General features: G+C 47.5%; 1 protein-coding gene across 1 annotated transcript; it reads left to right on the plus strand.

Moving 5' to 3' along the window:
- Nucleotides 1-2,914: 2,914 nt before the first annotated feature.
- Nucleotides 2,915-18,913, plus strand: IRF6 (interferon regulatory factor 6). Its single transcript, XM_016207484.2, has 9 exons — nt 2,915-3,046; nt 6,932-7,015; nt 7,585-7,761; nt 11,741-11,945; nt 12,929-13,057; nt 14,609-14,782; nt 16,082-16,474; nt 17,166-17,284; nt 17,917-18,913. Exons 3-9 carry the CDS (start codon nt 7,588-7,590, stop codon nt 18,139-18,141), a joined length of 1,419 nt encoding a protein of 472 aa, XP_016062970.1. The 5' UTR covers nt 2,915-3,046; nt 6,932-7,015; nt 7,585-7,587; the 3' UTR covers nt 18,142-18,913.
- Nucleotides 18,914-20,595: the final 1,682 nt, after the last annotated feature.

The raw sequence follows: 20,595 nt of genomic DNA on the forward strand, positions 1-20,595 counted from the left end.
AGGAATTCCCCACTCCCTGGAGCTGTGAATCAGAGCCCCTGTGCTGAAGCATACATCCCACTGCCTGAAACTCAGACTCAGGAGTGAGTCAGCATTGCCATTGCCGTACCTGAGCAGGGATGGAGTGCAGACAATGGAAACATCCCAGGCCCAAGCCACACTGGGGATGTCTAAATCCTGAGAGAGCTCTTCAAGAACATAAAACGTAAAAGAACTGATATACCCAGAGCCTTGGAGGGGTTCACAACATGTTTTCATTCCCCAGACCAAGCAGATGAGTTGTGTCTCAAGCCAGATCTCACCAGTCAAAGAGTCAATCCCCTTGATTTCTACCTTAATTCCTCCTGCTTTGCCCCCTTTCACTGGTTCTTCAGTAGAGTGACACAGTGTTGGGACTTAGTTTTGTTCCCCGAAATATCAAAAGTGCCTAGATACATGGTAATAAAAAACAACAACCAGTGCAGCTCTAATCAGAATAGACTCTGGCTGGAGTGCTGAGCCAGGTCCAAGTGGAAAGAGTCCTGGGCTTGGGTTCTATTCTTGTCTTTGTGGCTAATTTGCTGTGTGACCTTGAACAAATAACTTGGCCTCCCTGGTCCTCAGTTTTCTCACCTATAAAAAGGGAGAATTTGGAATAGAAGTTGCAAACTCATGCCTACAGGGTCAGGCAATTAAAGTAAATGACTGAACCCAATAGGCTGGAGTTGTGCTAACTGTAATGTGCAGACCCCTCTCCGTGGGCAGCTGTTGCCAGGTGGAAGTGCTGGCCCAGGGTGTTCAGAACATTTGACTTTTCAAGAGCTGCTGAGAATCTGGATGTTTATGTGAAGCCTCCTGGTGTTTACAACACTGTGTGGGTCAAACAAACGTCTCTAAGCCACTTTCACCCCCCAGACTAGAGGATTTTAAGGGCCCTCTCAGCTTGAATTTTCTGATTCTAAAATATGAGTCCCCTAAAGACCCTTAAGAAATCACCTTAGTTATGAGGATTTCAGCTATTGCAAAAGTGAATGCCTGTGTGTGGGCTTCTACTTGTATGCCATTGGGCTTTTAGTTTCCCTTAAATGACACCCTCTTGACGGTCTTCCCCGATCCCTTACACACACCTGCAGTGGACTGTTTGCTTGGTTTCCAGAGCTCAGCCTTGGGCTACACGGAAGATACTGCTTGTCCAGTGAGCTCATCAGTCATAAAGATCTGCTTCTGTGGATGAGATAGCCCTTCGCCTGCATGAACGGAGAGCTGGCTACAAGCAGTGGCTGAGACAGAGGCTGCCTAAGTCAGCCTTGGGGCTTGCTGCCTTCCCAGGCCTTTGTTGGCTATGTCCCTAAGCTTAATTGGGACAAAGGAGCAAGTCCATATTATTACAAATCTGGAGTTCTCCGACCTATCTATATTAGTTTGCTAGGGCTACGGAAACAAAGTACCAGAGACTGGGTGGCTTAAAGGACAATTTATCGTCTCAGTTCTGGAGGCTAGAAGTTCCAAATCAAAATGTCTGTAAGGTTGGTTCCTTCTCAGGGTTTTGAGGGAAGGATCTGTTCCAGGCCTCTCCTTGGCTTGTACGTGTCGTCTTCTCTCTGTGTTCCTTCACATCACCTTCCTTCTGTGCCGGTCTCTATGTTCCCAAATTTCCCTTTTTCATAAGGATCAGTCATGTTTGATTAGGGTCCACCCTAATGACCTCATTTTAACTTGATTAGCTCTATAAAGACTCTATCTCCAAATAAGGTCACAGTCTGAGATACTGAAGGTTTTGGGACTTCAACATTTGAATTGGGGGGGGGGCAATTCAGCTCATAACACTACTCCTTTATGGTCTTACTTAGTGCTTTAAACTCCAAAACCCAAGTACTCGGCTTATGCCCCTTCCTATCTGCGACAGCTCAATGGCATCAGGGTCTCACACACTGGTACACACTGTAAGGGTGCATTCTGTATGGACTTGTTCACTGCCGTGGGAAAGGTGAGGGAACTCTCATCAGGCACCTGCTAGGGGATACACAGGCCTTGAATTTCAGGTAATAACAGGAGATGTTGTTCTGTGAGGCACTGTCTGTATGGTACGTCTTGTCCTTACACACTGATAAAAATCACAAGTATTTATATAGAACCTGATAAGTGCCAAACACTGCTCCAATCACTTTAGAGCAAGTAACTTGTTGAATCCCCACAATACCCCGTGGAGGCGGGGGCCATTGTTTACCTTGTTCTACCTCAGATAAGACGCTGAGGTCCAGATAGCTTACACACTTTCCCAAGTCTGTAGTAACCGATGGAGTTGGGGTTTGAATCCCAGTACTTTGAAATGAGGTAAACAATTGGGGTGCGGATCTGCAGAGGCCATGCTTTTCATCTTTACCCCAGAGTGACTGAATAGATGAAGAAACTGACACTAAGTAACTTAGCCAGGGTCACCCAGGTAAGAGGCAGAGTAAAAGAAGAAATCCTGCTCTGAAAGCCACAGGGCTTCCCCTAGAAGAGACCAGGAGCCCCCACATTCTGCTTCCCCAGGCCCACAGGACTAGGGCCAGCCCAGAATCTCTCAACCTTTATGTATGGGTAACAGTCTCCATACCGCAGGGTAATTACGGGGCCTGAAGGAGCGGTGGGAACCCCCAGACTTCCAGCTGACCTCCCAGGCGGTTCCTGTCCCCCAGACCACCAGCGCCCAGGTCACCAGGCGTGACCGGGGGTCTGGACACTCTCTGCCCGGCCAGGGGCGGGGCGGGGCCTCCCAGGAACAGTTTCCTATTTCTCGCAACCCGCCAATCCCGGGCGCGGGGGGTGTGGCCACACCTGGGGGGCGTGGCCAGGTGGCCAAGGGGCCCGCGGCGTCCAGGGCGAGGCGCTGACGTGAGCTGGGCGCACCTGGGCGGAGCAGGTAAGGGCCGGTGCGGGACCGGGAGCGGAGCCCGCACTCCCTACCTGCGCGCAGCCAGGTGCTCCTTTCCCGACCCGGCGGGGAGCGCGGCGGCGACTGGCGATCTCAACCGGGGACATGGTTCGGAGGGACGTGCGCTTCTGGTAGCCGGACTGAGGAAAGGTGGGGAGCCAACTTCTGGAGGCTAATTTGGGGGGGGGAGGGTTGGGACGGACACGCCCGCTGGTGGAGAAAGATCTGCTCTTGAGTTCGTGGCGTTAGGAAAACTCGCTGCGGGACATCTGATTTTTTGGGGGGGATACCCCGTGGGGCTGGCTGCCTGTCGACCTTCTCCAGGTGGCTTTTGGGGTGTCCTAGCGCTGGGCGCTCCCGACTCTGTCGACTCCCTCTCCCTCCCCTCCCAACCAGCCTGCTCTCGGCTCCTACCCACCCACCGTCGGAGGGTGCTAAGGCGTCTCCACCCCTTTAGTCTCGCCGGGCCGCCGGCCTCTGCGTTGCCCAGGAGGGGAATTCCCAGGCCCGCTGGCCCTTGGTGCTGGTGGGTGTTTGGGGAAATTGGGGGTGGGGGAGACCAAGAGCTTTAGCCAGTTTGTTTTCTCTCCATGAATTTCTTTAGCGCAGTCAGGCCCCCGCCCTGGGAAACGCCAGTGGATTTCCAAGTGGCCAAGCTAGGTGCTGGGAGGGTGGCGCGGGGCGTGGTGGCTTGGGGGTGAGGCCCTCTTCTTCTGTCGGGGCTGGAGGGCTGGTGGTGTGGAGAATGTGGAAAGCCTCCCAGGCCTGGCTGGAAGGGAGGCCCGGGTGCCACACTGTAGAGGGAGCTGCTTGGTGGTAAAGGGGGCATCCCTACCCCAGCCCTGCTCTTGCTGGATGTCAAAAGTGGAAGCCAGGGAAGGGAGAGGGAGAAGGCACTTGAGTCAGCTGGTGAAAGCGGGTGTGGAACCAGGAGAGTTGTTTAGGGTTTAACATATGTATAAGGAGTGCAGGTCAGCAGCACCCAGTACCCTGCACTTTCCCCCTCGCCGGCCCCCAAGTTCAGTCCCGCGGAGAAGAAGGGCACGGGAATTTGACCAGAATTTACCCCTGAGCAGTGCTAACCTAAGGGAGGAAAGACTGGGAACCTGGAGGTTGGCATTTCAGTTCCCTCCAGGAGGCTGGGAAAAAACAGGACCACCACTGAGGCCTGTCTGCAAGAAACAGCGGTGTGTTTTACTCCGCGGAAAACCACTGACAGCCAAGTCTCAGCTTTGGGGTAGCTGTGCCCCTGGAAACCTGTCTGGGCAGGAGCTGCAGAGGTGGCAGTGGGCTGTTTATAGAGGACTTGCCCTTTGGAGTGGGGGTATGAGGGAGCACGACTAGTGCCTTGCGGAGGTTGAAAGTGTGCCTGCTCAGTGCCCATTGTGAGGGGAGTGGGTGGGTTAGCATCTCTGTTCTTTGTCTGGTTAAATGCACGTTGGAGACACAGGCCTTGAATTGCGCTGCGATGGCAGTTAGAGATACCAGGACTGAGTTCAACCAGGCCAAAAGTTGTTCTGTGGGCATTGGGATTTGGGTGGTGAGAGTGTTTTGAACGAGAACTCTGATTTAGGTGTGTTTGGAGATGGGTGTCATGCAGTCTCCTCCCAGCCACTTCATCGGCCCTCCATGCTGCTGGCATCTTTGTTGGTGTTTTTGGTTTACTCAGTGCGTAGAAGAAGGAGGGGACTGGGATGGCAGGGCGCAGTGGCAGGATTTGGTACAGCACACTCTGACTCAGAAGTGTTGAATCCAGGCCCCAGACAAAGCACTTAAGTTTACTGTGTCTCAATTAACCCAGCTATTTTGGGGGACACGGATAATACCATGTCCAGACCATGAGGATGAAATCAGACACGTTAAGTAAAAACGCATGTAAAAACTGCGAAGCCTGCGTAGATATAAAGGGTTGTTGCCATGGTCTCATCAAGTTGAAGGCCGTCATCTTTTATACCTTCCAGTGGCCAAGAAATGTCTTAGCTTCCTCTGGTTCAAAAAGTATACATACATACTAGTAGTTTTTTGTTTTTTTTTTAAATTATAAATCGAAACATGTCATTGCGGGACAAGATGAATCATATATAAAAAGTATATAGGCAAGTATAAAATTCACTCATAATCCTATATCCAGGTAACCACTGCGAACATCTTGGTGCACTGGTGCATTCTTTCTTTCCTTTTTGAAATTCTGTGTGTACGTGGATACGCACCCAAGTGCATGTTTGTTACAAGGTGGAGATACTACTCTACAGTCAATAGTATATGCAGCATTTCCCCCCTTAACTCCATACTGTAAACATTTTCCCCAATCCAATAAAAATTCTTCAGATGCCCTGTCGTTAATGGCTGCTCAATCCTGCAGCCTGTGAATGTGTAATTAGCTTCTCCTCTGTTATTTGGTTGCTTCCAGTTTTCCCCTCTCCGCCTGTTTTAAGTCTTAGTTACCGGGCGGCAGGTGGGGGGAGATCTTGGCTGACTTTCAGAAGGTGGAGAGGCTGGTTAGCAGCGATGGAGGTGGGGCGGGCATGGAGGAGGGCAGGCTGGGGCGGGTTGCTCATGGGTACTGCCATCTTGGGAGAACGCTTAGAACCCAGGCCTCTAGATCTTAATCACCGATCTCCATGGGTGGCTGCTTCTCCTTTCCCATTACTACGTGCAGTTCCTTGTGTTGGCCTGGTTGCCTTAATTTTTTTCTTCATGGGCTGTGTGGATCAACTAGAATAAATACTTTTCTTCAAAGTCCACGATCCATCAAGAGGTGGATTGCACACATCAGACAGGCCCAGACACAGGACTTAAACGCATTGCAGTATAAATTCTCAAAAGCCCCTCTCTGGGTTGACTGGCTGGCTACCCACTTTTCTATTCCTTTCAACCTTCCCTTGCCCCCTCCCCCGCCCAGTAGGCTAGGGCTGAGGAGAAGGTAGAAGTTGCCCTTGGGAGAATGTGTTCTCTCCTCCTTATAAGGTAACTGGTCTCTGTGTTTTAATGGCTCGTCTTGCTTCCCTGCAAAACAACCTAAACCAAGGCCAAGACCAGGGGGCGGGGGGCACTTGAACTCTGCATGCCAACCAACCTCACCTGCCCACTGAGCTGTGCTCCCAGGGGGAAGGTTTCAGTTGCAGGAGTTGGTAACTGGGTCAGAAGGCTCAGGTGAGTGCAGGTCTTGCCTTGCTCTTAAAGTGCCAGGGGCTGAGTTGGGTTTGGGTTTTCCCCGTTGGATGGAAGTCTGGCTGGGGAGAGAAGTGGTGTTCTGGTGGCCAGCCCCTCAGCTAAGCTCCTCGGAATGGGAGCCTTTCGCTGACTCAACTAGTTTGGTTTCTGAACCGGGATCCAGGTAGGGGTCTTTTGGGTAGGAAGGTGACTTATTTGTCTTCCTTTCCTCCTCTGGTCTTTGTGGGGCTTGAGCGGTTCTAATGTGGATTTCTTCGGGAAAGAGTCTGATGAGAACATTGAGCTTTAGTGTTGAGTAACTGGCATAGTGCCTGATACACAATAGCTGATGACCAACTATTTGTTGAATGAATGCTATTTTTCAGGTGTTTCTTTCTCATCTTAAGTAAAAACCAAGTAAAATAAGAACACCAAGAAAGAAAATCTAAGCACAACATCCCAGGCAAATATTTCTCCAGTGACTGGCTTTTCCTTCGGCACGCAATCCAAAATCCTGTCAAGGCTTTGTTACCTGTTGTGCATGTGGGCTGGCTTGAATGTTATCTGCTATGCCTGGGCATTTTTATGAGAATCAATTATAGACTTTACCCAGGCTGGCTCCTGCAACCAATCAGTTCCCTTCAGCCTCTTTGGGGAATTAAACTGACCCACGTAAGGAGGCTGTCCTAACAGGACAGGCACTGTCTTTAGTGCTCTAGGGTTAGGGACAGTGGTATTCCATTATTCTAGGGCTTCTGAGCCTGACCAGACTCAGCTGCAGGGCAGGGTTCTCAGAGCCTTTTTCCCCAGCATCCCCAAGACTTCTCCCACACACTGGATTTTTCTGCGATAACCAAGTCAGTCCCCTTTTTCTTGGTACAGAATCTTTGGGAGGCCCAGGGAAAGGACAGCTGACTCGAGGCCCAGCTCTTCAGATCCTGGTGGACACACTACCAGCTCATCTACGTAAGTTGAGGACTTTGGAACTGGGACCCTTCCTCCCCATCCCCCAGCCTACTTCTCTCTCACAACGATGGTGTCATTTCTTACTAAAATATTCCCATTTATCTTTAGTTTTCTTGCCTAAAAAGAGAGCGTGCTTCAGGGTCTTGCCCACATTCCTATTGTTTCCATAAGTATTTTTCCTCCCTCTCCTGAGGTGAGTTTGAAAAGAGCGATTTCCCTTCTCTTCCAAAGCCCTTGGTACTTCAAGAAGGACTGTGTTCCAGCAGAGATGACATCATCTTTTCATTTTTCTGCTTCAGGATTTAAATAGAAGAAATGTGATCTACTTCATGATCAGTCTGATTTGGCTGGAGCATGGAGTATAAATGGCTTTGGAATTAGAATCAAAGGAACCTTATAACCTCTTTTCTTTCCTTCCCCACCTGGCACAGTTTATTCCCATATTTAGTTTCTTTGCTGTAATCTAATGAAACTGTAGCTCTATCATAAGGGAACAGTGGCTGGGAAAAATTCCCAGCGACCGGCCTAATTCTCCTGCTCTCCCCATTTCTGCCCCCTCCCCCACCCAGATCATGGCCCTCCACCCCCGCAGAGTTCGGCTGAAGCCCTGGCTGGTGGCCCAGGTGGATAGCGGCCTGTACCCTGGGCTCATCTGGCTGCACAGGGACTCCAAACGCTTCCAGATTCCCTGGAAACATGCCACCCGGCATAGCCCCCAACAGGAGGAGGAAAACACCATTTTCAAGGTAAAGGACCTTTCCATGTGACTTGAAACGTTTTTCCAGTTCCCTCAGACCTTTTGGCATTTATGCTCTGTTCTGTGTTCTCTTTTGACACGAGGAATATACTATATCCAAAATGCTGATGCAACAGTCTTTATGATGGGGGTTCCCAAACTTAGCAGACAGAGTAATCTCTTGTTGGGGCACGTCTCTAGTGGCTGAGGTCATTTATTCTTTCCCACTGGTCGAAGGTTCTCAATTTGCATTCCGAGGGATCGCAGGTAAAGTTGGCCAGACTCCTGTGAGTTGTTCCAGAAGCTCCCAAGCATCAGCAGTTAATTCCTCCTCTTCATTCACTCAGGGCTCTTGCTCTGAAGAAAGGGATTCGGGCCTGGGGATGGCTGCTCAGACCAGGGCAGAGCCGAGTGTCAGCAGGCTCCTAACAGAGTCTGTAGGAACGTGTAGAGAGCCCTCTGCAAGTTTTTATTTTGATATTAAGATACTTTGCCCCATCCATACCTCCACTTAAAAATTAAAGGTGATTCATTATGTTTTTATTATACAAATATGGTTTCTTAAAATAAAAAGCCGCATAGAGGATATAGTCAATAATATTGTAATAACTATGCATGGTGTCAGATGGGTACTAGACTTACCAAGGGGGTCACTTTGTAAATTACATACATATCAAATCACTATGTTGTATACCTGAAACTAACATAATATTGTACGTCAACCGTAATTGAAAAATAATTTAAAAATAAAAAAAATTAAAACTACATTAAAATAACAAAAAAATAGCTATGATATGAGAGTAATTTTACTTAACTGAAAACAAGTTTTAACCACCTGGAATTTTACAAAAGTTAAGTGAAATCAGAGCTAGATGTAGACAGAAGTTGGTGAGAAGCTGCTTGTGGGAAAAGGTATGATGTGGTCGGTAACTTGGTAGCCTGCACCTCATCTCCAGACCAACTTCTCTATGCGGGTCAGTCTCCCAGCTCATGAGTGGCTTTCGTTACTGCACCCCCAAGGCACCAATAAGTGAGTTCATCCCTTTTTTCCTGACTATAAGCTGCAGGTCAGAAGTTAAATCCAGTCTCTACCGTGGGCCTGGCAAAATCTTGCTGAGACTGGATCAGGAAAGGTGGGCTTACATCTCAAAGGAGAGCCATCCTGGAGATGTTTCCCACCTGACTCAGTCATGTCAAGTGTAGAGACAAGAGGCAGAGAGAAAATCGGCCTGAGATTACTTACAAAGTAAACGAGCACTTAATTTAAAATTAAATAATGAGCCCGGCCGGTATGGCTCAACAGCTGAGCATCGACCTATGATCCAAGTGATCACGGTTTGATTCTGGGTCAGGGCACATACCCAGGTTTTGGGTCCCCTAATAGGATACATGCAGGAGGCAGCCAATCAATGACTCTCATCATTGATGTTTCTGTCTCTCCTTCTCCCTTCCTCTCTCTGAAATCAATAAAGACATATTTTTAAAAAGTTAAATTAAATTAGATAATGACATAAAAGGGCTAGGAAAACGTCCGTAAACAAGCACCAACATTTGAGTTGGTACAGAGGGGGAATGGGCCTGCCCTGCCCAGCTGGCCTGAAATTGGGTTTCTGTTGAAGTGTCTGGTGGTGGCTGGCCATGGAGGAAGAGGCTGGTTCCTGGAAGCCCCACTCAGGAGAGCGATCTGCATGCTTAGGGCTTGAGGAAAAGGTGGCTGTGGGAAGCTGCTTTGGCTTATTTCTATCTGTGTATCTGTTTTCAGAATGCTAAGGGAGAGCCTTGGAAGTTAGGAGAAGAGTGAGGTTGCTTTCACAGGCCCAAAGCTCTGACCAGCCTTTGACAGGATTGTGGGGTAGGCGTGGGGGCACTAGCGTTAAGTGGGTGCCTGGTCCACACCCTATGCCCATTATATCATTTAATTCTTGACAGCTCTGTAAGGGAACTTACTGTCATGTTGTAGATGCAGAAGCTAAGTCTCTGAGGGGCTAAGTAACTTGCCAAAATCACACTGCCAAGATGTGGTGGGGTCATGATTTGAACCCAGAACTATCTGCTCCCACATTCCCACACTGCCCCTTTTGACTAGGAATGGGAGACCTGGCTTCAGGTCCTGCTACCATCAATTGCATGTGTGGTCTTGAGCAAGTCACATAATCTCTTTGGGCTTTAGATTCCCCTTCAGTAAAGTGGGCATGAGCCCAGTCTTGCTTGCCTCACCGGACTATTGTGAAAATTGAATGGAAGAATGTATGGGAAGGGACTCATAAATTACTATAAAAATGCAGGGATTATTTCCATTTTAGGAAGAGAAATAGGGACCTGTACAGTAACCAGAATCTCAGAAGCATGACTCAGAGTGGGTTTGAACAAGTGATATTTATAAATTACAATGATGGCCATGTGTTGGGTGCTACCTTCTGCTGCATCAGAATGGGCACCTCAATGCCATCTGCATGGGCCCTGGGGAATAGCTCTGCTGTGAGCAGCAAGACTGGGGCTGTGGTTCTGGGTTAGTCTGGCTGTTCTCCACGGAGGGGTAGGGATTTAGGGAGCCACAGAAATTTGCAGACCCGAGCCAAAGTCAGCACAGCCCAAGCCCATTGGGTGGGGCCAGAATGGGAGTGGGCACAGAGGATCAGATAAACAGGGACACAGGTGAGGCCAGGTAGCATGAGACACAGCTGGAGGTGTGCTTGTCAGACACCAGGGGCCAGTGAAGTTGAAACCCTCGATAGGAGTTGGATGGAATGGTGCCTGCCAAGCCACCTGGGGCAGCACAGCTCTGTCAAATATCTTCATTTTCTACTTCTTAACAAATGGAGGAGCTCCCAAGTCTGGAGAAGATGGCGAGAAGTGAGGCTGAACTAGAGGAGAGGGATTTAGATTAGCTCTTGGAAGAAACTTCCTCTCGATTGTGAGGCTCTGCTGGGAGTGCCTGAAGTCGATCAGAGATCTCAAAGGATGGGGCAGAAAAACTGCATTTCAGCCGGAGGAAGAAGTCTTTGGTCAGGAACAGAGGTGGAGGGTTGGGACTGGACGAGTGATATGTCCTGTCAGCGCGAGCAAGTTAGTATGCGGTTCCTGAACGTGAGCACCCTGCTAACGCTATCCCCCCTTTCTGCATCAGAACATATGCTAGGCTCCTGGAGAAAGCACGGAGATCTGAGAATACGTTAGCAGTGGGGGAGCGTGGATGTCCTGTGAGCACAAATGTAAATGCCTGTTAGACCTAGAAGGAGGAACCAGAGAGGAGCCAAAGTGGTTTTAGCCAATGCCACCAGCCACTGGTGTTTCCAGCAAATGCTTCCAGTGGAGTGGGAGTTTGAGGAAATGGGGAAAGGCAGGGGCTATGGGTCTATTAGGACCTGAGGCCTTCAGCCATAAGCTGAGGCAAGCTGAACTTCCAGAGTGCTTCCTGTCCTCCTGTCCCTCCTAAAGTCACTTGATTTCTACAGTTATTTATGCATCAGATTGAAGATTGAAGGGGGAGGGAGCGGCAAAGCCAAATTCTTTATACCATATGCCATCTCCCTTTGCCTTATTATTAGATGAGTAATTCATGTCAAAAAACAAGTCAGCCAAAAAAAAAACTTTTGGGGCTTTAGATCCCCTCCCCTAATTTTTTTTTTACTGGAAATCCTGCTATCCGAAGTTACTCTAGCGTTTTGGAGTATATTTTTTCTATACTTTTCTTTATTTTCAACCCTTCATTATAGCCATGGTGGTGGTCTTGACTGGCGGTGCTGGCACTAACTCTCGAGATTAGGCTCCTCCTTTCAAAGACTATGTTTGTACATGGCTTAATTTCCCGTAGGCCCTGCCTGGCCTGGTCTTGAGGGTGGTGTTTCCTGCTGCGGTCCCTGTAGATTGGGGTTGGGATGGTGGGGCAGTCAGCAGGGGTGTGTGTGCGTGTGTGTATGAGAGAGGGTGGGCACTTTGCAGCGTTTCTGGGCATCAGTAGGCACTCACTGCAGTTTCCTATTCCTCAGGCCTGGGCTGTGGAGACAGGGAAGTACCAGGAAGGGGTGGATGACCCTGACCCGGCCAAATGGAAGGCCCAGCTCCGCTGTGCTCTGAACAAGAGCAGGGAATTCAACCTGATGTATGATGGCACCAAGGAGGTGCCCATGAACCCAGTGAAGATATATCAAGTGTGTGACATCCCCCAGCCCCAGGGCTCGATCATTAACCCAGGTGAGGCCCCAGCTGCTGGGGAGAAGGTGGATCATATGCCAAGTTCTAGGCTGGACTCTTAAAGAGATAGTCGACTTCAAAATTGCCTGGCTTATTGCAGTTAAGACTGGTAAAGCAAGAAAGCCTTTCCCTAAGAAGGACCCAGAGAAAAGAAGACGTAAACATAGCAAAATCTTCTTGCTCTCTTAGGGGAATAGGTACTAGCATGATTGCTTAGGGCGTATAGGTTTCTACTGAAAAAATAACTTCTTTTGGGACTCAACACTAAGAGGGGAGGCCAGGTAGTTAGAAGAAGGAAGAATTAAAACTTAGAACTAAACCTGGTTCGTATCACTTCACTACTTGTGGGACATTGACTCAAGGCATTTTATCTAGTGAGTCTCAGATTCTTCAGCTGTAAGATGTGAGCGCTTATTTTTCCTGCCTAGTTCAAGTGCTATTGTGAGAATCATCGGCATTGACATGTAAAAACCCTTAAGTTCTCTATAAATATCGTGGTGAGTGATCATTTAAGTGTAGGGTACTTTTCCTAAGAGAATGCCACCTGCTCCTCCTGTTTAGCCAATCCTTAACGAGAACTGACTAAAAGCCAGATCATTTTGATTTGTGAGGCCCTGCCACAAGGGAAGGGTCTGTCCTCACATTAAGATTATAAAGGAGAGAAGTTGGTGTCCTTAAGCCCTTAAAAGGGGTGCTAATGTGTAGGAAGAGGGTTACAGTACAAATCAAGAGATTTCTGGAGAAGGGAGTAGGGTTTGTAGCTCCTGAATGGGGGTGAGGAAAAGAGCTTACATCAGGGTTTTTGGAAAGAGGTGGAACCAGGGATCAACACACCCTCAGCTCCCACTCTTCTTGGTGAGGGCGCTGAGGGTGCACACTGAACCCGGAGACCCTCGGTGCTAGCTTGTGCAGCGGGTCAGCTGCAGGGGTAATGGTGCAGCCTGAGGGGTTCACTTGCAGGCTGTGTGTCTGTTTCTTGGTAGGATCCACTGGATCTGCTCCTTGGGATGAAAAGGATAATGATGTTGATGATGATGATGAGGAAGATGAGCTGGATCAGTCACAGCACCATGTTCCCATCCAGGACACCTTTCCCTTCCTGAACATCAATGGTGAGTAGGGCCAATGGGTGGTCCAGAAGGTTGAGGAAGGCTTTGACCTTGCTACTGCTGACCCCTTCGTCACCACTGCACTGGGAGCAGTGGCCAAGGCCCTGTGGCCAGGCTGCTGGTCTGTCAGCAAGTAGGGGTCATAGGCAAGGGAACTCTGCTGGCCCGGTTATTCATTCCCAGTCCCACATGCAAGCACATAAACTTTTATACATTTTGCTGATTTCCTTCAGGCCAAGTTGTAGGCATCATTTTCATAAATTCTAGGCAAACTCTTCTGCTCTATCCCTCAGTATAAGTTTTGTGTCACTTCCTTAACAGGGTCTACTCCGCTAAGGCTGTGTGATGGGAACTTGTGGGTTCTACAGCTCTCAGTTCTAGGCTCTGATATAATTTATCTGCAAGAGACTTTTCTTTTGTGGACTTTTTGAATTCAGCTTCCCAGGAAAAATGAGTCGAGAGGTTGGAAGGTCACTGTGTGACAGAGCAGGGGCTGCATCTCTCATTGTACATTCTGAGGATACTTGAATACAAGGCGAACTGCACCCCTGCAGTATCTTTGCTTGAACTGCCCACTGAAATGCTCCTTGACGTGCATTCAGTTGAGCAGCTTTTCACTGCCTTTCTAGTTCCATCTGGCTGCTATGGGTCAAATGAGGTACTTGGATCCTTGGGTCCTTTTGGGGAAGATAGTTGACATATATTAAAAACAAGAAAGTAAAATAGGGACATAGATTTAACCAGACTTGTACAGAAAGGGTCCAAGAAACATTAACCTGTGTGATTTCAGAGCTGTTGGGGCAGAGGAAGAAGAATTGTTGAAGAATAGATGCCTAAGAGGTGAGGCTAGGAGGAGAAATCTGTAGACTTTGGAGTGAGCCAACTTTGCCAATAGCAGGGAAATAGGATGGTTTTTTAAAAATTCTTTTTAAAAAGAGCTTTAATTGAATACTTTTGAATAAATAATACTCTGACATGATTTAAAATTCATAATGGTATGGAAAGGTAATCAGTGGAAAGGTTTTCCTTCTATCCTGTCCCTGAACCTCCCAGTTCCTCTGCTGGAGGAGGCAGATCTTTCCAGGTCCTTGAGTATCCTTCCACATGTTTAATGCATGTAAAAGTCTTTGTTTTTAATGAAATTTTTTAAACTAACACTTACTCAAAGCTAATCAACTAATTCCGTTGGGTTCATTTTATGAAAGACAACCAGATTCTATTTAATTGCAGGGTTCAAATTTTACAACAGAGAACCTCTCATACATGCCCATACTAATTTAACCCCAGAGAAGACTCACCCCTCTGTTAATCTTCAGCAAACACAGGTTTTCATAACTATGAGTTTATGGGAGAACCAATATGATCAGTTTCCCCATAAGCAAGGGAAACGTGTTTCTTCCTGTGTTGGCTGTGGGAATCGTGATGGGCTGCCCCACTGAGTCATGGTCCAGTGTCTGACTCTGATCTGTTGACTTTGTTGGGGTTCAGAGCCTCAGACCAGGCGCTGTGCATGTGTGGTACCCCCGCCTGCTCACCCACATCCTTCTGTTCTAGGTTCTCCCATGGCACCAGCCAGTGTGGGCAACTGTAGTGTAAGCAACTGCAGTGTGGGCAACTGCAGCCCTGAAGCAGTGTGGCCCAAAACGGAACCTCTGGAGATGGAAGTACCCCAGGCACCTATACAGCCCTTCTATAGCTCTCCAGAGCTGTGGATCAGCTCTCTTCCAAGTAAGTGAGCCCTGATCTTTCTTGATGGGCCTTCAGCTCCTATTATAGTCCCTCCCTGCCTTGCCTTCTGCTTCCATTTCTTTGCCTTGTATAGAATAGCTACCTTTCCCACAGGTATCTTCTGTGTCTGGTTCTTGGCCAGCTGCTGATGAGTCACCAGGGAAGAAGTAAAGAAACATTAGTCTGTACCTGATTGCCTGTGGGAGTACTCTATTGGTTACAGCTCCAGGTTACTCACCTCTCAAGTGGGTGGGAGGCCCGGGCTTATCAGATGGGCTAGGGGATTTGGGGATAAGGCCAGTTGTGGGATAGAGAAGTAATGGCCATGGATTTGGTAAAGGGTTTTTTTTGGATTTTGAGGGGCTTTAGGACACGGAAAAAATCTTTTTCTGGATTGGGCACAAATTTATTTCAATGAAGAATCATTGTTGCCCTGGCCAGGTGGCTCAGTTGGTTAGAGCATCATCCCAATATGCCAAGGTTGCAGGTTTGATCCCTGGTCAGGGAACATATAAGAATCAACCAATGAATGCATAAATAAGTGAAACAACAAATCAATCTCAATCTCTCTCCCTCTCTCCCTCTCTCTCTCTCTCTCTCTCTCTCTCTCCTCCTTTCTCCCCCCTCCCCCTCCCCTTTCTCCCTTCCTCTTTCTCTCTCAAATCAATAAAAAAATTTTAAAAATTCTATTACAAAAAAAAATCATTGTCAATGTTCCATTTCCCTTTCAATCCACACATGGACTGGGGTGGGGTGCAAATGAATGCTAGAATTTTGTCGAAGAGGCTAATAGCTTTCATAAGACCTTAGGGAGACTTGCTGAGTGAAGATTTAGTTTGCTGTGAACCGTGTCTTTTTTATGATAGCGTTAAAACAGAAAGATGACTTGGTATTTCTTCTTGTTTCTCTGGTTTCTTTAAACAATGAGACAAAAATATGACACAAACCAGATACCTTAGTTTTTAGCTCCTTCAATGCCTATTGATACAAAGATTCAATATGAAATGGGGAGACCAGGACCCAGAACTTAGCTTGGAGAAATTCTAGCCCTTAGGGTGTGGTGATTGAACAGAGATAGTATAGATGGACCTTTGAACTGTTTGCTTCAAGACAGCCTTTTGAGTGACTGTTGCAGGGTTATGTTGATGTCTCCCTTTATTGCAGGAAGGATAACTATGGCAGTGGCCTTCCTGAATGCTGGTTGAAAGGTGGCTCAGCCTTGATGGACTTGCATGAGTCTTAGGGATAAATAGGCAGAGGAGCAGAGCAGGACTCTCACTGTCCTCTCTCACCTTGCAGTGACTGACCTGGACATCAAGTTTCAGTACCGTGGGAAGGAGTATGGGCAGACCTTGACCGTGAGCAACCCCCAGGGCTGCCGGCTCTTCTATGGGGACCTGGGTCCCATGCCTGACCAGGAGGAGCTCTTTGGTCCCGTCAGTCTGGAGCAGGTCAAGTTCCCAGGTCCGGAGCACATCACCAACGAGAAGCAGAAGCTGTTCACCAGCAAGCTGCTAGACGTCATGGACAGAGGACTGATCCTGGAGGTCAGCGGTCACGCCATTTATGCCATCAGGCTGTGCCAGTGCAAGGTGTACTGGTCGGGGCCATGTGCCCCATCGCTTGTTGCTCCCAACCTGATTGAGAGACAAAAGAAGGTCAAACTGTTTTGTCTGGAAACATTCCTTAGTGGTGAGTCTCTTTTCAGAAGGTTGATGGTGGGAACTGGTCCCTGGAAATATGTCTTCCTCCATCCCTCCCCCCTTCCCTGGCTCTGCAAAGATTTTAGCCAAAAAAATTTTCCTGGAGGAAATGAAGGTCGAAGAGAACCTTGGTTTTGAAAGATGAAAGTGACCTGGGCAACAAAGAAGGCTGTTCCACTCCAGTGCTATGTACTTAGAAGCTATTTTTAGGTTGGTTTTGGCACGTTTAGTGGCAGAAGAGGGAACAGCCTCATCATTACCCCCCAAATGCTACCAGCTTATCCTTAACTTTGGAAGGTGACCCTGTTCATCATAATCAGCAAACATATGCTCTCCTCCTTTGAAACATATCTGAATGGTGAATTCAAGCAGGCAAATTTAGGGAGAGCGCTGAGTTGTGAACTTTACAATATGGTTTGAACCCCAAGTCTAACTCAGTGGTGTCCTCTGAAATGATGGAAATGTTCTGTATCTGCGTTATCCAGTATGGTAGCCACTGGCCACATGTGGCTACTGAGCATGTATATGTGACTAAGAAACTATTTAACTTTAATTAACTTAAATTTAATAGGCACATGTTGTGGCTAGTGGCTACCATAGTAGGATAGCGGAAAGGGTGGTATTTACTGAGTGGATGTGGAATGACCCAGTACAGCGAACTTGCTCTCCACCTTCTGCAGATCTCATTGCCCACCAGAAAGGACAGATAGAGAAGCAGCCACCATTTGAGATCTACTTATGCTTTGGGGAAGAATGGCCAGATGGGAAACCCCTGGAAAGGAAACTCATCCTGGTCCAGGTGAGGAAATAAGGGTGTGTCAAATAACTCTTTACCTTTTTATCAAAGCTTTAGCCCCTAGGTCTGAGGTAGAGCCTTGAGCGAGGACCCATCAGCCTGTGTGGGTTTGAATCCCCTCCAGCTCTGTACATTGAACAGTAGGTCCACGCTGGGGAATACAGGGTCCCCAAAACGGATGACGCATTTAGTCTCTCATTCTCTTACTGACATTAGAGTCTTGCTGAAACCTAACAGGATATGACCCGTTTCAGCTCTTTTACAAAAACCTTCGAATTACTTTTAAGAACATAACCTTATTCTAGGAAGTAGAAGCAAGACCACGTGGGTTTGGCCCCTGGATTTGTACAAGAAGGCAGGCGGTAGATGAAATTGGGGTACAAGTCTTGCTAAATAAGCAGTTATTTGTTTAGGTATGTGATGCGATGGGACATCTAGATTCTTTACCTTCATTTGAACCAACTTTTAGAGTGAACCTTAGTAGGGTGTTTCAGAGAGACAAAGGCATATCCTATATCTAGAGTGGGGGGGCTTCCCCAGGGCCTCACCGGTCCTTCCTTCAATCTTGGGTCCCACCCGCTGTTTAAAAATACCTTTTCCTCAGCAGATACCTGTGTGCTCTGTGTCCTAAACAGGTTATTCCGGTGGTGGCTCGGATGATCTACGAGATGTTTTCCGGCGATTTCACACGATCCTTTGACAGCGGCAGTGTCCGCCTGCAGATCTCAACTCCAGACATCAAAGATAACATCGTTGCCCAGCTGAAGCAGCTGTATCGCATCCTTCAGACCCAGGAAAGCTGGCAGCCCATGCAGCCTCCCCCCAGCATGCAGCTGCCCCCTGCCCTGCCGGCTCAGTAACCCTGAATGCTGTCTTCCTTGTCTTTTTTACAATATTGTACAGATGGATATTTTTTATTATTCAGATTTAACCAGCTTTTTAAACCTCTTTTCTTTCTAACAATGTTAGTAGTTTCTGACTCTCCAGCTATGTCTGGTTCTCAAAGTTGATTTAATTTATGGAAAAATCACCCTTTATACTTTCCCTTTCTTTTTTTAAACATCCCAATGGTAGTATAATGTAGTAGAAGGAGATTTGGCCTGGGAGTTTGGACACTAGGGTCCTAGCTACAGCTTTGCTCTCAATGTGCAACCTTGAACCAAGTCACTTAACCTTTGGGCTTCAGCTTCATTACTGTAAAGTGAAGGGGTTTGAATGATGCCTGAAATAATGCCAGCTTTCTTCTTTTTTTTTTAAATCTTCACCCAAGGATATTTTTTTCCATTGCTTTTCAGAGAGAGTGGAAGGGAGGGAGAGAAAGAAAAAGAGAGAAAGAGAGAGAGAGAAAGAAACATTGATGTGAGGGTGACACATCGATTGGTTGCTTCTTGCACAGGCCCCAACGGGGGCCAGGGACTGAATCTGCAACTGAGGTACATGCCCGTGGCCAGAATCAAACCCGGGACTGTTCATTCCTGAACCAAACCAGCCAGGGCAATGCCAGCTTTAAAACTCCGACTCGATGACTTCATTCTACTTGTACAAGGCAAAACTGCCTGAAACAGAACCCTTCTGAATTGTTCTTGTACCACTTTTTTTTTTCTTGCTTTCATTAAAGTTCCCTCAAGCGCTGATTTGTCCAGGATTGATCTCTGTTTGACCTGTTCTGCTAGTATAGTAAGCTGGCTCCCTGATGGGGGAAGTGAGAGGGAGGGGAGCCAGCTGGTTGCTTAGGAACCAGACTTGATATCTAAATAGAAATAGGTGCCAAAGTCTGAAAGTCACACCTGTGGAGTAAACGCTCATAAATTGAGCTTCTAAAGGGAAGCTGTCAACATAGAAGGCCCAGGGATCCCATGGAAGAATTGGTTGGCTGGTGTTTACCTTACCACCACTCAGCACCCACTGTGTTGGGGGGTAGGTGAGAGTGTTTGACTTGGTGGCAGCCTTCAGAGAGGACAAAGCTCTCTCTTACTTTTTTTATTCCCTGAGGAAGACCTGGGGATGAGCTGAGCATCTAGGAAAACTCCTCTGAGTATAAAAGGAGCAATTCTTCCTTGTTGGGAGAATTATAGTCTTTCTGTCATTTGGGTTATTTGCATTTGGGAAAAATAGGGTGTCAAGTGTGCTAAGGCCAAGGTGAAGAAGGGCTGGGCAGTGTTTTCTGGAAAAGTTTCACCTAGCACAAACCTGCTTGTCTCCCTAGTGGAGGTAGCTGGGTGTGAATAATTAAGGTGCAGAACTTTGCATGTATAGGTGCCACAAACTGGTCTTATCTATTAACTTTTGCTTGGCCCTTGAACCTTTTGCCTTTTTTTTTTTTTTAAGGACGAAATCATACACGATTTAAACTTCAAGACCTAAATGGAAAATATGACGCTAATCTCTTGTAGCAGCCCCAGTCCTCTTGAATACTGATGGCTATTGGTGCCGGGCCATATTTAGAAAGCCCATGGCTAGTCTGCTACCCCTAAACCCAAGCCACCTCCTACTTGCTACCGGAGTTGAGCTAGCTGAAAAATTGGGCTAGCTTTATTTCAAAAACCATAGCCTCAACTCAACTACAGGTGGCAGTGGGATTTGTTTTATTTATTTATTTATTTACTTACTTATTTACTTATTCTCACCCAAGGATATTTTTTCCATTTCTTTTCAGAGAGAGTGTAAGGGGGAGAGAGAGAAAGATCGATGTGAGAGAGACACATCAATTGGTTGCCTCCTGCATGTACCCCAACCAGGGCCTGGGATTGAGCCTGCAACTGAGGTACATGCCCTTGGCTGGAACAGAACCTGGAACCCTTCAGTCCACAGGCTGACGCTCTAACCACTGAGCAAAAGTAGCTAGGGCAGCTTATTGAGAATGCTTAAGCCCTAGTTTTAGGTCCTCTGGGACCTAGTAGGATCTGCTGTTACTAAAACATAACCAAGAGAAATCTGGGTGAATGTGTGCTGCTCAGCTGTGAGCAGAAATTGGGCTTCTAGAGACCAGGAAACATACAAGGTATAGAAACTTTATATTTTTGGTTATTTTGTTGAGTGGGTGAAGTGAGGGATTTGGTTTGATGTCTGGCTACCTCTGTGTCTGCATAGCTCAAAATGATAAAGAACTCACTGTAGATAAATGGGTAGGGCAACTGTTGAATCTGGGCTGGTCTTTCTCTTATTCTGTGAGATGCTAACAGCCAGGTAGTCCACACTGGTTTGGGGCCCAGATAATGTGAGCCGGCCACGGGTATTGAAAATAGTGTTCCGAAGTGCCAGGAAGCATCAAACTTTCAGTGTGTGACTGTAATGAAAGCTTTATAAACATGTCA

This window comes from Miniopterus natalensis, chromosome 19 (assembly GCF_054644295.1).
Source record: "Miniopterus natalensis isolate mMinNat1 chromosome 19, mMinNat1.hap1, whole genome shotgun sequence".
NCBI classification, from domain to species: Eukaryota; Metazoa; Chordata; class Mammalia; order Chiroptera; family Miniopteridae; genus Miniopterus; species Miniopterus natalensis.

What these genes read in the sequence shown, in the direction of transcription:
- IRF6 (XM_016207484.2), top strand. Translation starts at nt 7,588, where the DNA reads ATGGCCCTCCACCCCCGCAGAGTTCGGCTGAAGCCCTGGCTGGTGGCC. An exon ending in AGGAAAACACCATTTTCAAG is followed by an intron (nt 7,762 to 11,740) that starts GTAAAGGACCTT and finishes CCTATTCCTCAG; the next exon opens with GCCTGGGCTGTGGAGACAGG. An exon ending in GGAAACTCATCCTGGTCCAG is followed by an intron (nt 17,285 to 17,916) that starts GTGAGGAAATAA and finishes TGTCCTAAACAG; the next exon opens with GTTATTCCGGTGGTGGCTCG.